Source organism: Diabrotica virgifera, chromosome 3, assembly GCF_917563875.1.
Source record: "Diabrotica virgifera virgifera chromosome 3, PGI_DIABVI_V3a".
Taxonomy (NCBI): domain Eukaryota; kingdom Metazoa; phylum Arthropoda; class Insecta; order Coleoptera; family Chrysomelidae; genus Diabrotica; species Diabrotica virgifera.
In genome coordinates this window covers 10,697,881-10,722,496 of record NC_065445.1, presented here as the reverse complement: position 1 = coordinate 10,722,496, position 24,616 = coordinate 10,697,881, and the positions used below count along the sequence as shown (strand labels likewise).

The 24,616-nt window shown below is 32.0% G+C and overlaps 1 protein-coding gene across 2 annotated transcripts in view; it reads right to left on the bottom strand.

Moving 5' to 3' along the window:
• Positions 1-1,742: 1,742 nt before the first annotated feature.
• Positions 1,743-24,616, bottom strand: part of LOC114324228 (gustatory and odorant receptor 24) — a 29,385-nt gene continuing 6,511 nt past the window's right edge. For both annotated transcript variants that reach the window (XM_028272019.1, XM_028272024.1), the window contains exons 3-8: positions 16,993-17,145; positions 16,522-16,746; positions 15,210-15,602; positions 11,381-11,452; positions 5,021-5,110; positions 1,743-2,999 (exon numbers count right to left, since the gene is read on the bottom strand). In XM_028272019.1, the coding sequence (XP_028127820.1) occupies positions 2,880-2,999; positions 5,021-5,110; positions 11,381-11,452; positions 15,210-15,602; positions 16,522-16,746; positions 16,993-17,145 (1,053 nt within the window). In that variant the 3' untranslated portion in view covers positions 1,743-2,879. The remainder of the gene's footprint in view (positions 3,000-5,020; positions 5,111-11,380; positions 11,453-15,209; positions 15,603-16,521; positions 16,747-16,992; positions 17,146-24,616) is intronic.

Below are 24,616 nucleotides of genomic sequence, written 5' to 3'. Positions count from 1 at the left end.
GAGGTAATGGTCTGAACTTTTTAAAGAAAAAAGATAGTACGCCACTGCCATATTTCAAATTAACAATCGTTTTTGTATTCCTCGTTCAATTTGTGACAAAAAATCTATCTTCCTATTTTTTCATACGAGGTGCCGTTTTGCTGCAAAAAATAAAATATCTTAACGCTTCCAAAGTATTCGAATTAGTTTTTATAATGGATGTACGAGTTTATGTAGATGTAGAAACTACTAATAGTAGTATTTTATTTCATAGAAGTTCGAATAACGGTTAAGATGTTTTATTTTTTGAATAAAAATGGCGCGTCGTATGAAAAAATAGGAAGATCGATTTTTTGTCACAAATTGAACGAGGAATTCAAAAACGATTGTTAATTTGAAATATGTCGGTGGCATACTATCTTTTTTCTTTAAAAAGTTCAGACCATTACCCCTATGCGCGCCAATGATAAATATAAAATTTTTAATTGTATGTCAAAAAATACACAGCAACTACCTCTTACAACTCGCCAAATTTTATTACAATGTTGCCAGTAGTTTCGGCAAAATCGTAAAGAATGTGTAAAATTTTGTTTTCTTCAACGCTCTGTATCTTGAAAATGGATGGCGTTACAAAAAATTTTTATTAAGCAAACCCCAATTATTTTTCAGTTTTTTACTTACTCCAGTGACGGTGTTAACTTTTTTGAAAAATATGTATAAAACTATCAAAAAACGAAAAAAAAACCGAAAAAATGCGGTTTTTTATTTTTAAAGGTGCGTTTCACCAAATTTAAAAATTTGAAAAAAATCAGGATGAAACATTATGCAAAAATACACGTTATATATTCTTTTCGTAAAAGCAAATGTCTTAGTTATTTTTTTATACTCATTTAAAATTTTGAAATCGTTCTAATATTTAAATTTCCCGCCAAAAATTAAAAACAAAATTTTTTTCGGACAGAACTTTTTAAAGCTTACAACTTTTTTATTTAAAGTTTTTCGCTAGTTCTCGATGCGGCTGAGATAAAAAATAACAACATAAAAACCCTAATTAGGCTCTAGGTGGGTCACATGACCACCTAGGGTGCTAAAAATTTCAGAAAGTTAGTTTCACTATATATGCTAAACGGTGGCCTATATGGAATTCGAATCGAGTTGGGGGCACTTTTCATCATCTTACCCGGCTAGGCCCTTTGCTTATATAAAAAAGAAGAAGATTTTGTTAATATTTTGTTGACTGCACTTGTTGGTATATAGTTTGTTCTATTGTTTTTATTTTCGACATTTATTTCATTTTTTCGTGGATCATTCTTTAATCATCATATCTTTTCTGTAGAAACTCTAGTTCTTCATACATATCTGTCGTCCAGATTTATTGTGCTTTAATTATTTTATTTTATTGATCTATGACTCTCTCTACTCTCTATATTTTTTGTTGTCTTGGTGCCGGTGCTTGTTCTGTCTTGTTTCATCCATTAACTCTAGAATTTCTTTGGTCATTTCAGGGTTTATGTGCTGTTTGTTAAATCCTTTTGAAACATTTTTCAGATTTATGTCACTTATTAATTATTATCGTTAGCAAGTTTCATATATTGTCTGAATTTTCCGTTTCTTTATCTTTAACAGTTTTATGCAGTTCTTGTTGTACCTTCTTTGTATATCGATTTCATTTAGTAACGTGTCTGTTCTTTGTCTTGGCTAGAAAATCATGGAAACAAGGATAAAAATAGAAAAGTTTGTTAATAATATTATTTATTTACACATTTTGGTAAAATACTGCTTTATATTACAAAATATGACTTGAAAAATCTACGTGAACACTACATAGGTAGGCACTAATTTTTGTTAACTATTTTTTTCGACAATATGTTTAAAAGCTTATGTTAATTCAGGTGGCTAAATCAATTCTAAAAACGTCAATTACTTAACTTTTTATTGACTATTTAATAAAGATAAAAAATTAGATTTTCTTCTAATTTTTTAAGAAATGCACTAAAAAATCTAAACGCAGGCGCAGGAGAGAACAAAAATAAATATAATACACAAGGAACCGGTGATCTTTATTTATAAGTGGATAGTTATCTCTCTTGGATCTCCTGGAACCATCTGGAATCCTTTGGCTAAGCTATGTAAACAAGAACAGAAGATTCCCTATCCTTTCAGGTTGCATCATCAGCTTGCAAAGACTAAAAATTTTGGTTTTGTTTGAGTTCATTTTAATGCTCATTTCCTCTTTTACTTCGTGAATAATATGATCAAGCAGAATTTCAAGAATTTCAAGCATTTCAAGCAGAACCTTCTGACCTTTTTTCTAAGGAGGCATATATCCTACGCAATACAAAAGTGGACGTATTAGATAGGTGGATGGAACATTATAAAGAATTACTTTCCACCGAAGTTTATTAACACGGCATACAATGATTTCTTGAGAAATACTTACAAAAATTAAACTGATCTACTGACCATTACGAAAATTAGACAAGATGTAACATTTCTGACATGTCATAGCAGGCCTCATGAAAAGAAGGGGTGAAGAATGATGGTGAAACGGGCAACAAATGGCTGTATTTTTACTCTGGAATGAAGAAACAGAAGAATGTACGAAGATAAAGGTGCTTTAATTTTTTCTGGAATAATAATTGATTATACACGGTTTTAAGTCGGGAATTTATTATATAAATTATGTTTTAGTGTAAATAGTTTAGTATAAATAAATTAAAATAAAGACTAAATAAATTAAATGTTTAAAGTCATTAATAAATTAAGTATCAACGCTTCCTTATGTGGAAGTTTGCTTTTAACATAATGTTTTTTCAGCAGCTTCCGATTCGAGAACTAAAATTTTTGTTCAATTATCTGGCAATTAAATAATGTTTTTTGCAGTGTTGTATTTATTTATACTAATGTGGTTGTTGTGGTGGTGCTCTATTCATTGTAGCATTCACAGCTCCTCCATCCTCGGGGATGCTTATTTGGAATTGCAGTAGCACCACCAGGTACGTAACCATAGTGGCTATTAACTGTAAATAGAAATTTATTTGGGTTAACTTGCATAGAAAAGATAAAAGATAATTTGAATAGATACTGAACTGTTAATTGTAATCATGTTTTAGAGTTACGGCCCATTAAGTTTGGTCGTAATAGTGTAGGGATTAGGGATAAAACAATAAAAGAAGCTTATATTTTTGCGCAAAACAAACATGAAATAGCTATTTGTATAACAAGGGAGGAAAAGGCACTTTACTCCCATGTTATACATATGATTTTTCCACCTTCCTCAAATATCAAGTACCTAATTGTTTCATTTTTATACAATTTATTTATGTAACTAACTGACAAAATTTATTAGAGCACTAAAACTAACAAGTAGGTACAGTATAACTGTCAACTGTCAACTGTCAAATTAAGTCAAATTATTAATGTAAACATTGTTAAATCAAAATAACAATTTACTGTTTTTACCATTCTGCAAAATACAGGGTGCTCTATAAATAAACGTTAAAATGATACTCACGATAATAGATAATAGAATATTGTATAGGGCGTCAATAAGATATTTCATCAATGACATACCATGACCTTACTTTTACTTTTCCTCCCTAGGGAGGAAAAGTACGACTTTGCTCCCTACAATCAGGTCAGGAAAAGTATACTTTCGGTAGAGGTAGGTGCAAAACATATTATGTGAATAATAAAAAATACGGCTTTTTTGCAGTAAGTATTCAGTAAAAGTTACTTGCAAAGATTTGAATAATTTAAAGATTATAGTCTAATGTGTTCTATACAAGGTAGGTCTGGATCCCGCGTATGAAAAAAAAGTTGATTAATAGCAAGCTGAAAATTTGTTAATAGCTTAAGGGTGTCTAGTCGGAGAAACTTTGATATATGGGAACACTGGAACAGGGGCAGTTTTAATTGTGGAACAGGTTAAAAATTTGGAACGGTCACACCACGAAAACGGCACATTTATTTTGTCCGACAGAACAGACTTAAACTCTCCGAACAGAGATTAAACTCTCATGCAAAAATCAGACTGCTATTTATCACCAAATGGGCGTTTTAATGAGTGGAACATGTAGAATATGTCAAATGACAGGAATTATGACAGGTGATAAATAGCAGTCTGATTTTTGCATGAGAGTTTAATCTCTGTTCGGAGAGTTTAAGTCTATTCTGTCGGACAAAATAAATGTGCCGTTTTCGTGTTCTGACCGTTCCAAATTTTTAACCTGTTCCACAATTAAAACTGCCCCTGTTCCAGTGTTCCCATATATCAAAGTTTATCCGACTAGACACCCTTAAGCTATTAACAAATTTTCAGCTTCCTATTAATCAACTTTTTTTTCATACGCGGGATCCAGACCTAAGGTGTTTTCAACATGATCTGAAGTATGTTTGTGATCAATTCATCGTTCAATTTTAAGGTTAAAAGTTCCGATAAACATCCAATAAGTTTTGTTGTGATTGTGATTGATACAGGATTTCTAGGTATATCAAAAACGTAAACAGCATCTCACAAAAATTTCAAGAAGTCGATTAACTTCAGGAAATATTCGATATCTTTTTTCTTCTTCAGGTGCCATTCAGAATTATTATTCGACGTTGGCGATCACCATTGAGAAGGCATCTCGATCTTCTGCAATATGGAACAAGAAACTTGTTTTTTTCCTATACATACCTCTACATCTCTCTATTTTGCCTTTAAGGATCAGTTGTATTTTTCTCACTATATGTCCCAGATAAGACATTTTTCGGTGTTTAACAATCAGCAGTTCTCTATCTTTGTTGACCCTCTTTCTCTTTAGTACTTCTTCATTAGTTTTTCTTGCTCTCTAAGGTATCTTCAGCATCCTTCTATGAATCCACATTTCCAATGCTTCAATTCTGTTCATGGTCGATACTTTTAGCGTCCACACATCTGTACCATATAAAAGTACAGACCAACCATAGCACTCGATATATTTAATATTTACGAAATAGTGAAAGGAATAACAGACAGATATTGGTCACTGCTTTAAATTGTCAAAATAAGCACACTCACCGATTTAAACAAATTTCTGTTGACGTCAAAGAATCCTCCCAAACTCATGTCTGTAGGGTTCATTTCTGTTGCTCTTAAAAACATATTTATCTAAAACGAAAAACATTTTTAAAAGTAGGGAGAGTCGGCTAATGGTGCGCGTCGGGTAATTGTGCGCATCAATGTTTGTAATCTCCTATTTAATAAAATTGCAAAAACTATATTGTCGGGCCATCTAGTAGCAACTGCCCACATCTATCCGACACAAACGAACGTCGGGAGATACCTGCTTTACCGGTTGGCAGGTATCGTTTAGAGGCCTTAAAATCAACATTTCAAAAACAAAGTGGATGGTAGTTGGAAAGAATAATATAGATCAGGGTCAGCTTTCTCTTGATGGAGAGGAGTTAGAACGGGTGAATCATTTCAAGTACCTTGGCAGCTGGTTAAAAGTAAATTGTGACTCTGATGAAGAGATAATAACTAGGATCGAAATATCACGGAAGGCTTTTATGACCTGGAAACCAGTTTTATGTAACAGAAACCTGTCGATGAATATTCGAAAGAAGGTCCTGAAATGTTATGTGTGGTCTATCTTATTGTATGGTTGTGAGACATGAACAATGGACGTTAAAAACCACAATGCTAAACAAAATAGAAGCATTCGAATTGTGATGCTATCGACGAATCCTAAAGATATCGTGGGTTTCGCACACTTCCAATGAAGATGTTCTTCAAATGATGAATTCAGAACGTCTGCTCATAAACATCATAAAGAGGAGAAAAACAGAATACTTCGGCCATATAGATCGAGGACCTAAATACCATCTACTTCGCCTTATAATACAAGGAAAAGTGGAGGGAAAGAGATGGATTGATCGAAAGAAACTTTCATGGCTGAGTAATATTAGACAGTGGTGTGGCTGCATAGTAGAAGAATTATTTCGCGCAGCTGACGATAGAGAGAGGTTTCTGGAAATTGTAAACATGATAACGGCCAACGTCTGAATACAGACACGGCACCTAAAGAAGAAGAAGTTATCGTTTACATGTTTTCGCGTGGTATGATATTGTTTGTGTGACTGAGAAAATAAGCGATAACTTTTTTTCTTGACAGAAATATAGTTTAAATAGTACTTATATCTTTTATCTATTTACCATTTTAAATACTGATATAGTTAGATTTGCTCGATTCTGTTTTGTTTTTATTAAATTTGATACGTGTAATTTTTGTACGTCGTCTAATGGTGCGCGTTTCGCACCATTAGCCGGTTAAGGTATATAAAGGCATTTTTTACGTTTTGTGACTGCGTCATAAAACGTAAACAAGCGTTAAACAACCGTCAAAGTAGAGAAAGGGGCAAAGAGAAAACCACGAAATTGAAAAAAGGTACAAAAAGGATAACTAGGGACACAACAGCTCCGAAGTTATTTCAGAAAGTGAACTGTGCCATGATGATGAGTTGGAAGATCTCGTGTCAGATCTAAATGACTTCTGTGTATTGTGGTGATGGTAGCAAAGAAGACGAGGTATGGTGCAAGTTTTCGATATATTGTCAGTGGTCTCATGCCATATGTATACGACAGCATAGTCCAGAATGATATATTATTTTTGACTTCTGCAATATTTAGATTTTTTTTTAAATATCTGTAACTTGGTTTCTTATCTTTTTCCGTGTACATATTTGTTTGTTCCTTTAGTATTTATGTTCAATAAGCTACATTTTCGAAGGTTATTTGTAAGTTCTATTATTGCGCACAGTTATCCAACATATGCGCACCATTAGCCGAATAGGTCGGGTATTTGTGCGCATTACACCAATTGCAAATTTCACCTCTCACTCTTCTACTGTTCAGCCATTCATTAAATGCGGTCCCTACCAATATACCTAAGCCTTTGAGAAGTATATTTGTCTTCAAAAAAATTGGAAACGGAAATGTTTCAAAGTTTGTGAAATATCCTGAAATTGCCTTAGGTGCGCACCAATAGCCGAGTCTCCCCTAAATAGGTAGATGTTTTATAGCTTAAATTATCACAAATATGTCTGCTTTGAAAACCTTCCCTTTTCATGCAAATCTCTTCCCTTGGAGCACATGCTTATTTCAGTAGAGAGAGCAAACTTAAACGTCCTATTCTATTCTACTTGATTTTCCTATGACTATCTCTGCACTCCATCCTCCTTAGATCCTTATGACGAACTATATTGATCATACATATACCATATTGATTATTATATAATATATACTAGGTCTGGATCCCGCGTACCAAAAAATGTTGATGAATAGCAAGCTGGAAATTTGTTTACAGCTTAACTGTGTCTATTAACTAGTTTTGATGGGAAATAAGCCACAATTTTACTAAAAAAATATTTTATTAACGTTTCGACGCCCAAATCGGGTGTCGTTGTCAAAATACAAAAAATATTAATGAATTAAACAAAAATGTTGTTGCTTAGTAAAAAAATTCTTCTAATAATTTATTTAATCTGACTCATTTATATCAGCAATTCAGACATATATTATAGATTTTAAAGTAGAAGACTCTAAAATGATATTGCCAATATTTATGAGTTGCGTTATAATATTATTTTGACAACGACACCCGATTTGGGCGTCGAAACGTTAATAAAATAATTTTTTTAGTAACATTGTGGCTTATTTCCCATCAAAACTAGTTAATTGCAAAAATGCCACAAGAAAATAGCTTCAGAATAACTGTGTCTAGTCGGACAAAATTTGATTTACGGCAACACTGGAACAGGGGAAGATTTAATTGTGGAACAGGTTACAGGTTTCGAACGTTAGACTACAAAAACGTCCCATGTATTTTGTCGGACAGAACTTCCAATTGATTTGTTACCCTTTCATTATTAAACTCTCATGCAAAAATCAGACTGCTATTTACCACCAATATAATTCCTGTCATTTGACATGTTCTACGTTTCGGACTTATTAAAATGCCCAACATATTTGTTGGACAAACATTTTTTATATACATTTTCACGTGTTTCAATTTATCAATCAAAGATAGAATAAAAAATTTAATTTTTTTATATAACGCGGGCACAAAAATTTGATACACCCTGTATATTGATTTGTAAATATTTATTAGAAGTTAGCTTTCAACGCAAAATGGTTTCTCCTTAATGAATTTTTCCATGAAGAATATTAAAACATTTTTGTAAATAAAAGTGAAGTGAAAGTTATTTAGGATTAGTATTTTAAACCGATTGTTTATTACGGGAAAGATAAAAGCCATAGGTAATTAGTTCTTAGAAAATTAAGGTAAAGAAAGTTTGGAATTTTAAATATGTTTGTTTAATGACAGAAATATTTAGATAATTTCCAAAAAGTCATTAGTTTTGAGTAGAAGTATTGTTTAAATTGTTAGTTGTATTGAAGTATTTTGAGTAGAAGTATTAAATTTGACCCCCTATTTATTTAAATAATTATACATAAAACTTTAAAAACAAATTTGCAAAAAAGTATTTTTGGAGTTTTAAATAAGCATTATAAAATATCTTATTTTACAGGAGAAGTTGCGCTATGTTATCAGTATTAATAAAAAAAAATTGGTCCAAAAATATTTAATATTTTTCAAGATATGGAATTTGTTTATCAAATGTTACTCTATTTTCCATCGCAAAAACGAGGTTGTTGCCAAAGAAATATTCACCTGTATTAAATGTTATTATTTTTATTCTTATGTATATTTTCGATAAATGTATTGATAAATTCAAATTTCAATTTAATTTCCTCCTAAAATGGCATTTGAAAATTATTCATGTTTGTTTATAATTTGTTTTTTTAATAACGTCACGGGTATTAAATATTTTGAAATTCCGTTTCGATAATTGGATTCCTGGGAATTTTTCACTAATTAACAAAATTTTTTTCTTTTTTCCTCTTCTTTTTTTTTCTTGGAGTTATATTACTATGGGGCCTTTTAGGGTTAAGTTTCATTAAAAATGTCGAATCTCTAGGTTGTAGATTCTAGACCTAAAAATATTAAGATTGGTCTAAAATCACTTAAATAAAATGTGACTACTTACTGAGTTACAGGGTGTTTTATTTAAAAATTTAAAAATTATTTTTACCAAGTACTTTCAAACTATTTGACATATACTTATCATATTTGGCACAAAGTGTGGGTACTATACACTCTACTAAATTGTGATAAATAAAAGTTTCTAGCTACTACCAGAGGCGTACGACATGGGATAGTTAATGGTTGACCCTTTCCAAATTCTACGCCACTGAGGTAATTACTATTTTAGCTAAATTTTTCGATTCTCCAATACTTTCTAAGCAAATAATATACTCTTTACTGGTAACGCTTAAGTCAATAGTTTTCGAGATATTGGACGTTAAAAATTAAACGGCATAGTTATTTTGATTGATTTGATTCATTCATTCATTTTAAACTTCCAATATCTCTCAAACTGATGACTTTATCGATACCAATAAAGCTATTTACATACAAAGTATTGGAGAGTCGAAAAATTTAGCTAAAATAGTAATTGACTCAGTGGCGTAGAATTTGGGAAGGGTCAATCATTCACTACCCCCTGTCGTACGCCTCTGGAACTAGATAGAAGCGTTTATTAATCACAATTTAGTATCTAGGGTGTATAATAGCCACACTTTCTGCCAAGTATGATAAGGATACGTCAAATAGTATTAAAGTACTTGGTAACAATAATTTTTAAATAAAACACCCTGTAACTCAGTAAGTAGACACATTTTATTTAAGAGATTTTAGTTAAATCTTAATATTTTTAGGTCTAGAATCTACAACTTAGAGATTCGATATTCTTAATAAAATTTAGCCCTAAAAGCCCGTAGTAATATAACTACAAGAAAAAAAAAGAAGAAGAAAAAACGACAAAAAAATTTTGTTAATTAGTAAAAAATTCCCAGGAACCCAATTATCGAAACGGAATTTCAAAATACTTAATCCCCACGACGTTATTAAAAAAACAAATTCTAAACAAATTTGAATAATTTTCAAATGCCATTTTAGGGGGGAGTTTAGTTGAAATTTAAATTTATCAATACATTTATCGAAAATAAACATAAAAATAAAAATAGTGAGATCTTAATCAGGTGAATATTTCTTTGGCAACAACCGCGTTTTTGCAATTGAAAATATAGTAACAGTTAATAAACAAATTCAATATCTCAAAAAATATTAAATATTTTCCGACCAATTTTTTTTTGCTTAATACTGGTAACATATCGCAACTTAATCTGTAAAACAAGATATTTTATAGTGCTTATTTAAAACGCTAAAAATAATTTTTTGCAAATTTGTTTTTAAAGTTTTATGTACAATTATTTAAATAAATAGGGGGTCAAATTTAATATAGTAAGTCTTATGTGAAAGATTTACCCTTCAACTTAGCAGAAAAAATCCCATAGACCTTCATTAATAAGTGAATTACCTCAGCAGTTAAAAAAGTATTTTTTTTTGCAAAAGTGACCCCTTTTTAATTATTTAAGCAATGATCCCCTTGTATGATTTGGATACTTTCTTGAAAATATCTCTTGTACCCACCTAAACTTTGATATAAAATTTGTTTTAACCTGTACGAATTTACATTTTGACTTTTTTTTATTTTATTAGGCTATAAGTAATTTTGCGAATACCAAATTTGTTTGTTTAGCTGGGTTTATTAATGGTATCAAGAACAAAGCGATAAATATTTGTTTGAATTAGATTCATTTATATGGTAAAAGTTTCTTTTGGACAGTTATGCCCACAGGATTTAACTGATAAATTTATAGAGCATTGCTTTTGATAATAAAGATATTTGTATGTGTTTATTTATGATTTTTCTATTTATTTCCTTTTCCTATTTTATCCCGATAAGGATCAACTAAGAGATACTGAAACCACGAGAGAAGATAAGTATAACATAAGATAATTTAGACATATTTTTTATTATAAAAAGGCACCCTGAGATTTTTTTCTTAATATTTTTATGTATGATTTGCGTTAATTAAATAATTGATCAAATAAATAAATAAATAAATAAATAATAATTAATATAAAGGTAATAAGAAGCAGATCATAACAATACGTATGTATTATATAAAGTTTGTTATTGAATAAACTTAAATTAAAAACAACCTGCTAGTTTTCACAATCATAAACTTGTCAGGATGACACGTTCCACAATTAAAATCACATTCAACAATTAAAACTGCCTCTGTTCTAGTACTCCCGTAAATCAAAGTTTGTCCGACTAGACACCGTTAAGCTATTAACAAATTTTCAGCTTGCTATTAATCAACTTTTTTTTGGTACGCGGGGTCCAAGCCTATACCCTTATTGTATCATATCAAATTAATAATACACAAAATTAATAAACACTTTACCTCCTGTTGTGCATCGTCATTCATCCAGTTCAATTCTACGAGCAGCAACTTCTTCTGGAATTGCACTTTCACCTTAAAACAGAAAAAATAAGAAAACACATTATGTAATAAGAAAAAAATATTAAGTACTCTCACTAGAAAAATCAGTTTTTCTAATGTTAAAAGATATGATTTGATGCACAAGAGAAAAATTTAGACATTTCTAATAAATGAATTTAAACTGTACTCTTCTTCTTCTTTTTAGTTCAGGCGACAGTTGTTAATCTCTGGCAGTTGATCGTAAGGTTTGTGTACCACACCTTGTTTTTCCATCTAACTCTAAGAAGTCCTGTGGCCTCAACGAAGGCCAACAATTTCCTTATTGGCAGTTTTAGCATATCTTCTGGTTCAATGCTCAATTGACCAGTGAATTCCTGTCTAATATTTTATCACTTTGCATATTGCAATGGCATATGATGTGTATGGCAGTCTCATCTTGCTTTTGACATTTTTTGCACCATGGTTCATTTACCTTACCAAGTTTGTATAGGTGTTTTCTTAAACAACAATGTTTAGTTGACTTTATTTATTTTTAACAGCTTACAACTAAACAAATGAAAAACAATGAATTTATATCTTTTATTTTAAAAACTACGATATCTAATTTATTTAGTACACCAAAACTAACAATTTATTTACATAATTACAAATTCAAAAAAATACCGCACCCGATACATATCAAAATACACCGACGTATTCAAATTCACAACTAACTGCTAATTTCCAAATCCCTCTTATTTATACAATGCTTAATCATCTCGAATACAAAAGAATGATCCAGAATAAAGGAGTATTTACATAATAACTTAAGGCACGTAAAATCGAATTTTCTAGTACAATAACAAAAGAACAATTATTAGGAAAAGGTATGTAAGCAAACTCGGTCGAGATCTTTCTTTAAATTAGGGTCTCTCATAAATCAATCAACCACATAAATCATTGTATAAAAAAAAGTTCTTGGTAAACACCTTCGGCGTCTGTTAGTCCGGGAGCTGAAAATAGTTGAGTGACATAAATGTGTCACAATATTCTTGATTATTTTCTTAGTCTAGATTTGCTTTTGAGTGACTCTCTATCTCTTCTTTTGATGCTATCTTCTCAGCCACTTATAAACCTTGTTTTGTAGCCTTTTATAACTTTTATCCCGAGCCTTGTTTTGTTAACATATCTACTTTTTCATTTCCATGCAGCCCTTCATGACCCGGTACCCATATTAAAGATATTTTATTATCTTTTGCCAGGTTGTTGAGGAGTTCTTTGCAGTTTCTCACCAGTTTTGATTTGGTGAGAGGGTTCTTTACTGCCAGAATAGCCGCTTGGCTATCTGTATAAATGTTGACTCTCTTTGCTTTGGGGTCGTAGTCTTCACCATTGAGTGTATCACCTATCCTAGGATGTAAGATTTATTATAATTACATGTCTGCCTAAAGACTTCTGGTCCAGTGCCATGTCTAGCAAACTGTATTCATTTGATTAAGTTGTATTAATTTAACAACAATACAACAAAAAAATAATAAACCCCAGCAACTCATAGCAAAAAAGAATATATACAAAGTGCGAGGAACAACTAACAAGAACAAAATTCGGATCTCGTGATGCTCTGGGAACACGGGAAGCCCTTTTTGCTGTGCAAGTGCTATTTCAGAGATGCAGGGATGTAAATTGTGATATATACGTATGCTTTATAGATTACCAGAAAGCATTTGACCGAGTAAAACATGACAAATTAATAACTCTAATGCAAGAAATTGGAATTGACAACAAAGATCTGAGAATTATCAGAAACATTTATTACAATCAAACGGCCAAAATCAAAAGTTTACTGATAAAATTGCAATAGAACGAGTAGTACGACAGGGCTGTATTTTATCTCCACTACTATTCAATATTTACTCTGAATGGGTATTTAAGGAAGCTTTATAGACGGTTGTGCGAAGGGAGTATTAATAAATGGTGAATGGTTGAATAACATTAGATATGCAGATGACACCATAGTTTTTGCCGACAATCTGAATGATTTACAGATATTAACAAATCGTATAACAGAAGTCAGCAACAGATACGGACTAGCTCTAAACATAAAGAAGACCAAATTTATGACAAATAGTAAAAAACCAATACTAAACACTCAACTTACAATCAACCAACAGAATATCGAAAGAGTTGAGCAATATACATATCTGGGCACGAATTTAAATAGCCAATGGGACCACTCGACAGAAATTAAACAGCGAATAATAAAAGCGAAAGCAGCATACGTTAGAATGAGACCCATTTTCAACAGTCGAGACATATCATTAAAAACAAAATACCGTCTATTGAAAAGCTACATATTCACAGTTCTGCTCTACGGAATGGAAGCGTGGACACTAACTGTTGCATCTATGAATCGGCTCGAAGCTTTCGAAATGTGGTGTTATAGGCGCATCTTACGTACATCTTGGGTTGACCGAATTATTAATGTGGAAGTCCTGCGTAGAATGGAGAAAGAGTGTGAAATTCTCATAACCACCAAAACAAAAAAATTAGAATATCTAGGATAAGTAATGAGAAATCAAGAACGTTACGGCCTTCTCCAACTGATTCTCCAAGGGAAGGTAAATGGTAAAAGTGGACCGGGAAGAAGACGCATTTCCTGCCTTCAAAATTTACGAAAGTGGTATAACACGACTACCACTGAACTGTTCCGCGCTGTGGTAAACAAAGTCAAGATAACCATGATGATCGCCAACACCCGGAACGGATAGGCACTTTAAGAAGAAGAAGAACTCATAGCAACCCGAAATACTTCTGGTGTTAATTCTGTCTGCTTTAGTTCAGTAAAGCCTTTAGCACTATTTTTCCCGCTGCACCTTTGCTATTCCTTAATACCAGGTTTCTATTAGGCCTTTAGAGCTAAAACTAGAGATTTGAAGTCGGAGCTAAGAGTTAGGTTGGCTAGGTGCTACGTTTTCTCGACTTTGTTTTATGGAATGGAAGCTTGGACCGTGAATTCTGCATCAATGAAAAAACTAGAACCACTCGAGCTGTGGGTGTACAGAAGAATTCTGAAAATATCGTGAACAGAACACGTCACAAAAAAAGAAGTTCTGAGAAAGATGAATAAAGAAATGGAAATCCTAAATATGTACCATCAAAACAAGAAAACTGGAATATCTCGGACATATTACACGTGGAGAGAGATACACCTTGCTCCAATTGATTATGCAGGGAAAGATTCAAGGAAAGGGAAGCATAGGGAGACGCAGAATATCGTGGCTGCGCAACCTGAGAGAGTGGTACGGATGTACATCAAATGAACTTTTCAGAGCAGCCGTCTCTAAAATACGAATAGCTATAATGATTGCCGACCTCCGCCGCGGAGATGGCACTTAAAGAAGAAGATTAGGCGTTTTGTTGATTTTCAGTTTATTACTCATTTTTTTTTGTTGGGTCTTTAGAAGTTCCTTTTATATTTCCGTACCATCCGTACCGAATGAGTTGTTCTGATATTGATATCGTCAATAAAACTTGTTTTTTCTTGTGAATATGTTTCTGATATCTTCATATTTAATTCCTAGTTTGAATTTTCATAGTGATTTTAGTTTTTGTTTTGTTTTCTCTTCGGCTATTGAATTTTTTTATAACCTTTAGTGCATGAGTGAGCGTTTAACTAAAGTATTTTAAAGTTTCTAACATTATAGAATTAAATGTGTATCTTGGGACAAGAAAAAGTTAAGAAATGTTAATAATAAAGTAGTAAATCGAGTATATACCACGTGATATTTATTTATATGTACTTTATACTTACACAATTGGATGCATAATGCGCTTCATCGCTGATCAACAACAGCATCATAGCAGCAAAGAAGGCTGTAATAGCCAGTCCAATATCTTTGACTCCCAGGCCTTCTTGAATCTGTGACATCAAACCATAAATAGTCAAAGTAATAATCAAGAACAAATATAAACACAAAAACGTTAAGGTAAAGCTGAAAGCGTTGCCAATATCTCTGACTGTCCTGCTGAGCAACATCCACAGAGATCTAAATTCGGCAACTTTGTTAGCTGGTCCAATGTTTTTGAGCACTTCTTGAAAGTCATCAGCGACTGTGAGGGCCATACTGCCTACTAGATCGCAGAGCATGTACCAAAGACCACCGATCATGTAGGTAGCAATGTTAATGTAACAGTAAGGAATCACCTGAAATAGAAACAGCCAATAGTTAAACTCAATGAATGAATAATATTATAGAATAGAGATAGTCTATAATATTCATCATCTTCTCAATGGTATTACCTACTTACATCTCTTCCAATCCATTCTCTGAATGGATCTTTGCACCTTTTTCTAGGCCGTTTACACCTCTTTCCCTATCTGTTTAGCTTCAGTTCATATTCATCACACGTTGTGGTAATTCTGTTAATGAGATGTCGAAGTTCTTAGTAACTAATTATCAATATTATCAATATTGACGCCATTCATATTGATACCACATTGAACCTTATCCAATGCTTTATTGAAAACGAACTCCGAATAGATATTAAATATAAGTGGGGACAAAACGCAGCCTTGTCCTACACTTCTTCGTATTTGAAGCTCTTTAGAATTATCTCGGCCAATCCTGATGTGTTCACGTTGATTACAGTAAAGATTTTTAATGATACGTAGGTCCTTATTATCAATACCTATCTGCTGATGAATAACTACCATTTGAGTACGTTTACTCGATCAAAGGCCTTCTCAAAATCAATAAAACATATATAAACTGAATGGCCCACATCTCTGTACCATAACCTGAATACTAAATAGTGCTTCTCTGCTCCAAGGTTATTGCGGAATGTGGAAACAAAACTGTGTGTCACTCAGTTGTTCTTCTATTTTTTGGTAAATCCTTGAGTACGAAATTCGAAGAAATATTTTAGAACGTGGATTACCAAGCTGATGGTTCGGTAGTCGCTACATCTTTTTTCATTTGCTTTTTTAGGTATCGTCACAAACGTCGAAAACAGCTAATTTGTTGGTGTATTATAGCCAGTTTTATAGATTTTATTAAAAAGATGAATTGAAAACCTCTACTGTCTTATGGTTAAAAAGACTAGACCTGCAAAAACATATTTACCTGTAGTAGTTTAAAGTGGACCATGGTCACATGAGTCACAACCATGGTAGAACAAGCCAAAATCGGCAATCCGATAGTCACAACAACAGGTTTGTTGCCAAGAAAATGCTGGAACTTCTTCTTAGTGATTTTGTGATACATGTTCTCAAAAACGACAAAATTCGTCAAAACTCTGGCCAATTTTTTTGCTTCACTCCAACATATAGGAGTTAAAAATATTGGGACCTTAAAAATAATAATACACATAAAAATATATCACATTATTTTAAATGAAATAAAGTCAATTTATCACATACAAAAGTGGACAAAATCACTCCCAAATAAACTATTTTTAGAGAGAGTTTGTTTCTACTCGATTAATTTGGAATTCAGTCTATAATCTGATGATGCCAAAAGGCAGAAATAATTATGAAAAGTCATAGAAAAAATATAGTGTGCAGTAGTAAGTGAATACGCTTGTGTTGTTCTTACCAAGTAGACTGAAAATAAGTAATCAATTACAGCTTCTTCAAAACGTCCTTCAGCTGATCGTACCATTTCTAACTTGTCCCATTTTATATAACCTATGTACCCTAATATTATTAAGAAAACTACTACCGAATATATCATCCATTGTAAAGTGACCTAAAAAATGCTCTATTAGTATTATAAACCGATACATTTTTTTAAGTATTTAATTGTAATAAACTGCTCGTCAAAAGTTAGGGATATAGAAAATTATGCTGATTTTCATAGTTGATTTTTTCTCGAATAGACGGATTCCGCTATTTTTTTCTATTTTAGATTTTTCTTTAGTATTTACACAGTTGTGCAAAGGTTTACTCAAACTTATGTTTTGTACTTATACCGGGTGGAAGAAAAGAAATGTTTTTCTTATGTTAAGTTTAAGACACCCTGTACTAGAACCTGTATTAGAACGTACAAATGTGAGTATACATCAGAACCGTATTGTAGTCTTATGTTTTGTGAACATGTTGTTTGAATGTCCCTGATATCTTTAGAAACAAAAAAATAGACGGTTTTGTAATTTAACACGTGTTTTAACCGAAACAAAAGTTTGAGACACCTTGTAGGGAGAAAAAGGCACAAAGGTGAGTATACCTCGATAATATGTTGTAGTCTCATATTTTGTGAATATTTTATTTTTTAATTTCTCTGATATCTTTAATAACAAAGAAACTAGACTGTATTACTTTTTAATATGTGTTTCTATGTTTCACATGTGTGATGTGGCGCAAGTCGTCAGTTAAAACACATATTAAAGAGAAATACCGTCTAGTTTCTTTGTTATTAAAGATATCAGAGAAATTAAAAAAATAAAATATTCACAAAATATGAGACTACAACATAATATCGAGGTATACTAACCTTTGTGCCCTTTTCTCAATACAAGGTGTCTCAAACTTTTGTTTCAGTTAAAACACATGTTAAGTTACAAAACCGTCTATCTTTTTTGTTTCTAAAGATATCAGGGACATTCAAGAAACAAAATGTTCACAAAACATAGGACTACAATACGATTTCGATGTATGCTCACATTTGTACCTCGTCCACCCTACAGGGCATCTCAAACTTAACACAAGAAAAACATTTCTTTTCTTCCACCCGGTATAAGTACAAAAAAAGTTTGAGTAAACCTTTGCATAACTGTGTAAATACTAAAAATAAAAATCTAAAATAATAAAAAAAAAGTAGCGGAATCCGTTAATCTGTTTACGAAAAAATCTACTATGAAAATTCAGCAGAATTTTCTATATCCTTAACTTTTGACGAGCAGTTTATTGCACGAGATCTTTTTCTTTATATTGCTCAATATTTACTCAGACTATTTTAGTCTAGGCGCCAAATAGAGGTCACCGTGTCCTTTTCAATTCTGATGGACAAACTCAATGGTTTCTTATGGATTTTTGGCTGCTGATTACGAATTTCGAGGGTGGATTTCGATCCTAGTGGTCAAAAAAGTGTTATAAACAATTTAATTGTTCATAAACTAAAAGAGATAAAAAAATGTTTCAAATAAAATTTGTTCCTTAATAAAAAACGAAGAAAAACGTTTACTAAACTTAAATCCAACAATTAGAACTCAAGAAAAACGTTTACTAAACTTAAATCCAACAATTAGAACTACAAATTGCAAATTGCAAAATAAGAATTTTTCGAAGCTTTATCGATCGTAACTGGGCTTCTACGAATGCAAATGAGCCTTAGAAGAATTCATTTTAAAGCTTCTAATGAATAGGCTTCCAAAACATAGTTTGTTAAATTACTTTATCTTCATTTGTTTTAAAGTATACCCGTTTGAAGTTATAATTTTCTTAAAAAAATTAATCAATAATTTGTTTATACGGGTTTCAAGCAAATTTGAGCTATAAACATTTACACTTTAATTAACAATAATGATAGAAGAACTTAAAAGGAACAATTTGAGCTTATGAAAATGTTCGTAAGTTTATTTTTGGCCAAGATATCGATATTTTGGCTACGAATTTCGTCACTTACTTGACTGTGAGCCGATCTTGCGCCTCATAGCGCGCCATTAAAATATCGATATCTTGGCCCAAAATATACTTACGAACATTTTCATAAGCTCAAATTGTTCCTTTTGACTTCTTCTATCATTATTGTTAATTAAAGTATAATTGTTTATAGCTCAAATTTGTTTGAAACCCTTATAAACAAATTAATGTACAATTTTTTAAGAAAATTATAACTTCAAACGGGTATAACTTAAAAAAATAAAGATAAAGTAATTTAACTTCCGAACTTTTTTTGGAAGCCTATTAATTAAGCTTTAACATGTGATCTTCTTAGGCTCATTTGCATTCGTAGAAGCCGAGTTACGATCGATAAAGCTAAACAAATTTCGTCACTTACTTGACTGTGAGCCGATCTTGAGCCTCATATCGCGCCATTAAAATATCGATATCTTGGCTAAAAATACACTTACGAACATTTTCATAAGCTCAAATTGTTCCTTTTGAGTTCTTCTATCAGTATTGTTAATTCAAGTATAATTGTTTATAGCTCAAATTTTATTTGAAACCCTTATAAACAAACTAATGTACAATTTTTTTAAGAAAATTATAACTTTAAACGGGTATAACTTTAAAACAAATAAAGATAAAGGAATTTAACTTCCAAACTTTGTTTGGAAGCCTATGAATTAAGCTTTAAAATGAGAGCTTGTAAGGCTCATTTGAATTCGTAGAAGCCGAGTTACGATCGATAGAGCTTCGAAAAATATAGTCCTGTCGCCTGTGGGGGTACAACGGCCTCCTTAATTCAGATGGACTTACCCAAGTTTTTTTATGTATTTTGACCCGTAGAACACGAATTTTTTGGGTAACAGTCGATCCGGATGTCGATAAGATTGTTATAAACAAAGAACTTGAGGAATCATATAACAGCGATTTTTCGCAAAACAAAATATTTTTTTGGATTTTTTGGGCCATTCTTAGCAAAAAATGTTTTTACAAGTTTTTTCGTAGGATGCATAGTTTTCGATATAAACGCGGTTGAACTTAAAAAAAATCGAAAAATTGCAATTTTTGAACCCGAATAACTATTGATTGAAAAATAAAATAGCAATTATGCTTACCGCATTTGAAAGTTCAAGTCAAATTCTATCGGTTTTGATTACTTTCGTTGCTAAAAATAATATTTTTTTATTGTTAAACAAAGCTATAAACACATAGTGATTGAATGATGTTTTCAATGCATTTCTCATTTGAATTCGAACGAGTAGGCGCGCATACAGACAATTACTATGTAGATTACGTACAACGAATGCATTGGGCACGGGAAACACTATGTGTTTATGGCTTTGTTTAACAAATAAAAACTTAATTTTTAGCAATGCAAATAATCAAAACCGATAGAATTTGACTTGAACTTTCAAATGCAGTAAAGATAATTGCTATTTTATTTTTTAGTCAAAAGTTATTCGGGTTCAAAAATTGCACTTTTTCGATTTTTTGAAAGTTCAACCGCGTTTATCTCGAAAACTATGCATCCTACGAAAAAACTTGTAAGATCATTTTTTGCTGAGAATCACCCAAAAAATACAAAAAATGTTTTGTTTTGCGAAAAATCGCTGTTATGTAATTCCTCAAGTTCTTTGTTTATAACAATCTTATCGACATCCGGATCAACTGTTACCCAAAAAATTCGTGTACGACTGGTCAAAATACATTAAAAAAACTTGGGTAAGTCCATCTGAATTAAGGAAGCAGTTGTACCCCCTCTGGCGACAGTACTAATACTTATTTTGCAATTTGCAATTTGTATTGTGCACTAATTTTACAATATCTTGAGTTCTAATTGTTGGATTTTAGTTTACTAAACGATTTTTTCTTCGTTTTTTATAAAGGAACAAATTTTATTTGAAACATTTTTTTTCTATTTTAGTTTATCAGCCAGAGCCTTATAAACAATTAAATTGTTTATAACAATTTTTTGACCACTCTGATCAAAATCCACAAAAATCCATAAGAAACCGTTGAGTTTGTCCATCAAAATTGAAAAGGACACGGTGACCCCTCTGGCGCCTAGACTATTTGTGTGGCTCTGAGAACCATCCGAAAAAGACTCCAGTACACATCACTGAGGGAGGTGGCTGAAAATGAGTCAATATACTTCTTCCACCAAGCCACAAGAAGACATCTTAAAACAAGAGACATCCTAGCCAGAAATCAAATATAGAGGATGTACAGATGTAGACACAGACTGATCGTCAATCTGATCAGGTAATAGCCAGGTGGTTGCAAAAACCGGTAAGAAAAGTAGGTACGATGCCACAAGAAGTGCCTACAGAAAAAGACGTCCACCAGAACTCCACGACATGATGAATCAGGTATCCAAAAAGGAAGCAGTCCAAAAGGGGATGGTGCAGAAGCGGAACACCAGAAGAAGAAATGAAATATCTTAAGGAATGAAATGTATAATATACAAGAATAAAAAACCGCTAAACACCGTAAAAATGAGTGGCGCATACAATATTCCAGCTACAATAGATCTGATATGAATATTTTTTTTTATTTACATTAACGTGCTCGGCAACTATGGCCACTCGCACGGGACGATTACAAACAAGATTACAAGAGGTTTACAAGATTAAAGAGCATTAACAAGTTATGTCATAAAAAAAATTTTTAAAGTTTATGATACAATGATATTTTTTTTAAAAACTGAAGAACTCTGTCTAACTGGTTGGTATCACTTAGAATGTCACATAGCTGCGGTTTGAGTTTGAGCTGCTGTCTTACTACACTTAACTGATGACATTCGCTAATAATGTGGTTCACGGTAAGTTGGCACTGGCATACGTGGCGCGAAAATGTATTTCCATTTCGATGCAAAATAAAATTTTAGTTTTATTTTAAACGATTTTTCCATAATATTTGCTAAATTTGATGTAAAACGCGCCACAAAAGAGTAACTTTGATACAGTTTGAATTTTTAAACTCTTTTGTGGCGCGTTTACTTCAAAATTAGCAAATATTATGAAAAAATCATTTAAAATAAAACTAAAATTTTATTTTGCCTCAAAATGAAAATTTATTTTCGGGCCACGTAATATTCATATCAGATCTTTTGTAGCTGGAATATTGTATGCGACACTCATTTTTACTGCGTTTAGCGATTTTTGAAGTTATACTTCTTTACGGGCGTAATGACGGTGAAATTTTATATGGGAAAACCTAGCGACCGGGCGCATGCGCATTATAACTTTGTTCTGATTGGATGTTCAAATGACATGACAAAAATTATCCAATATGGCAGCTGTGGCACAGCTGTGGGACTGTGGTTTGGTTATAATGTATGCTTGTTGCGTTTTAAAATTTGTAGGAAGAGAAACAACAAACAAAAAGTTAGTTAATGGTTATACTGTCTTTTTAAATAGTTTTCATATTATATTTTTGGACTTATTTACATAGAAGAGATGATTGTTGCATGCCAATGTGAAAGCTCATCAAACTGTGACTAGTATGAGTGCCGCAGATCTCGCTTATTCAAAGCTAAAGAATCTTTCACTGGTAAGTGTTTTATAAATAGTTGATCAAATTTTGTTATGATATTTGAACATAGCCACTTTGCACGACGCAAGTGATTGCGAAATTTATTAGTCGTTATACGGGCTCCGATACCTACCTTGAACCTACCAAAATACATAAGTAGTATGTAATACTTTTATTTAAATAATATTCACCTAATATATTGTTTTCTTACTCTATGTTTTGTTGTATTTTTTCAATTCTAAATCATTTCAATTCAAAATCAAAATAATTTGATTTACATAAGTTAAAAATGTCAAAAGGTTAATCTGTTTAGTTAGACGATCTTCGCACATAATGACAAGCTGTCTCTGTGGCGAAGTTTTAATGCGGGTGAATCCGAATACAACGCAAATACCAGCCGCTTGGTAAGTTGGTTCGAATCCCAATAGAAACTTTTATTTTTTTATTTTTTTTTATACATTTTATGATTGTAAGTATATTTATTATATAATTTTATTTTCAGAAAATACGTATTTAGTTAAAAAAATTCCGACAATTAATGTTCAGAAATCATTTGTGGCATTTTTAATGTACTTGTGTGTGTTATTTTTTTATTATTTTAATTTTTGGCACTGTTTTAATAAAAATGTTTGAGAAGTAGTAAGTGTAAATTAATTTAATATTTAAATAAAATATAAATAAAAAGTACATTAATTTCGTTTATAATCATATAATCATATAATAGAAGTATAACTTCTTACGTGCGTACAAAGTACACACACATTCTTTTTTTATTCATGTATCAGGAGTTTTTCAAAGTTTTTTATAAATTAAATGTATGAAATTGATTGCAATTTTTCTCGATTACACGTTAAGCTTTATAAATGGTCGCCTTTGTCGCATTATCTCCCAAATGATCTAGTGTCCATGGAATGTACACTAGATTTTTTTTCTATTCGAAATAGATTGAAAAAAATATTGGGATGGCCGGTTAATGAACTCGGATTGCCCGTTGTCAGATCAAATTTATCGTCGTAACCACTACAACTGCATAAACCATTTCGGAAATAATCGTTAATTTTATTATACTTTTGGAGATTAATAACTTCTAAGCGGCTTAACCGATTTTGACCACTAAACATGAGTTTGAAACGTATTGACTAGTAGTATCTGATGCATCTAAGGTCAAGTATGATAACTGAAGTTATTACAGGAATTATTGAGCTTGAAAAACCGTTTTTCCCATAGGAAATAGATTTGATCATACTTATGAAGCCTATAGCTTAAAAATTCGAATTTTCCCGGATATGTGGACATCGTCAGATTCGTCTAGAGTCCTTCTACAAACGGTCAGTTATTGGCGCAATTCGTTTCAGATCGGTTTAACTTTTCCAGTCACATACATACATATTCACAAACATTAGTCACATACATACATATTCACAAAAATTTCCCTTTTTTAAATAGAAATTGAGTCATATTTATGAGCTCGGTAACTTTTGAATGGTATAACCGATTTTCAAAATTATACATGCGTTGGAAAGGTACTATTAGAAGCCCCAAAGGTGGGACTTAAATTTTCAAAGTATTTGAGAGTTTTGGGGACGACAACGAAAAACAGGCCCTAAATAGGAAGGGCCGTAAAATCCACCGGACTGGGACGTTTGGCCGTCGCCGTTTCGCCGTCGCCATTTCGCCGTCGCCGTTTCGCCGTCGAGCCACTTCGCCGTCGGCCGTTTCGCCGTCGAGCCAGTTCGCCGTCGGCCGTTTCGCCGTCGCCATACTGGCATTGGTTAAGTTTACAAGAACGTGATAACATACTAACTTTTTTTTATACTAAATGTCAGTGTAAATAAAATGCTGATGTTAGTAGTTAAACCAAGTTATATTTTCGTATTCAACTATACATTGTTTTCGTCTGAAAAATAAAATATTTACAGTATTAAAAATATGACTATTATCAGATTCCCGGAAATAAACAATACTGAGAAAAGGGATTTCAATTTCACTGTATCAAAAATAAAAAATTTCATTATGCAAAAGTGTTCGAAATATAATCGTTCGAAAAAGTTCAAAACTTATATACAAGTAATGGCGAC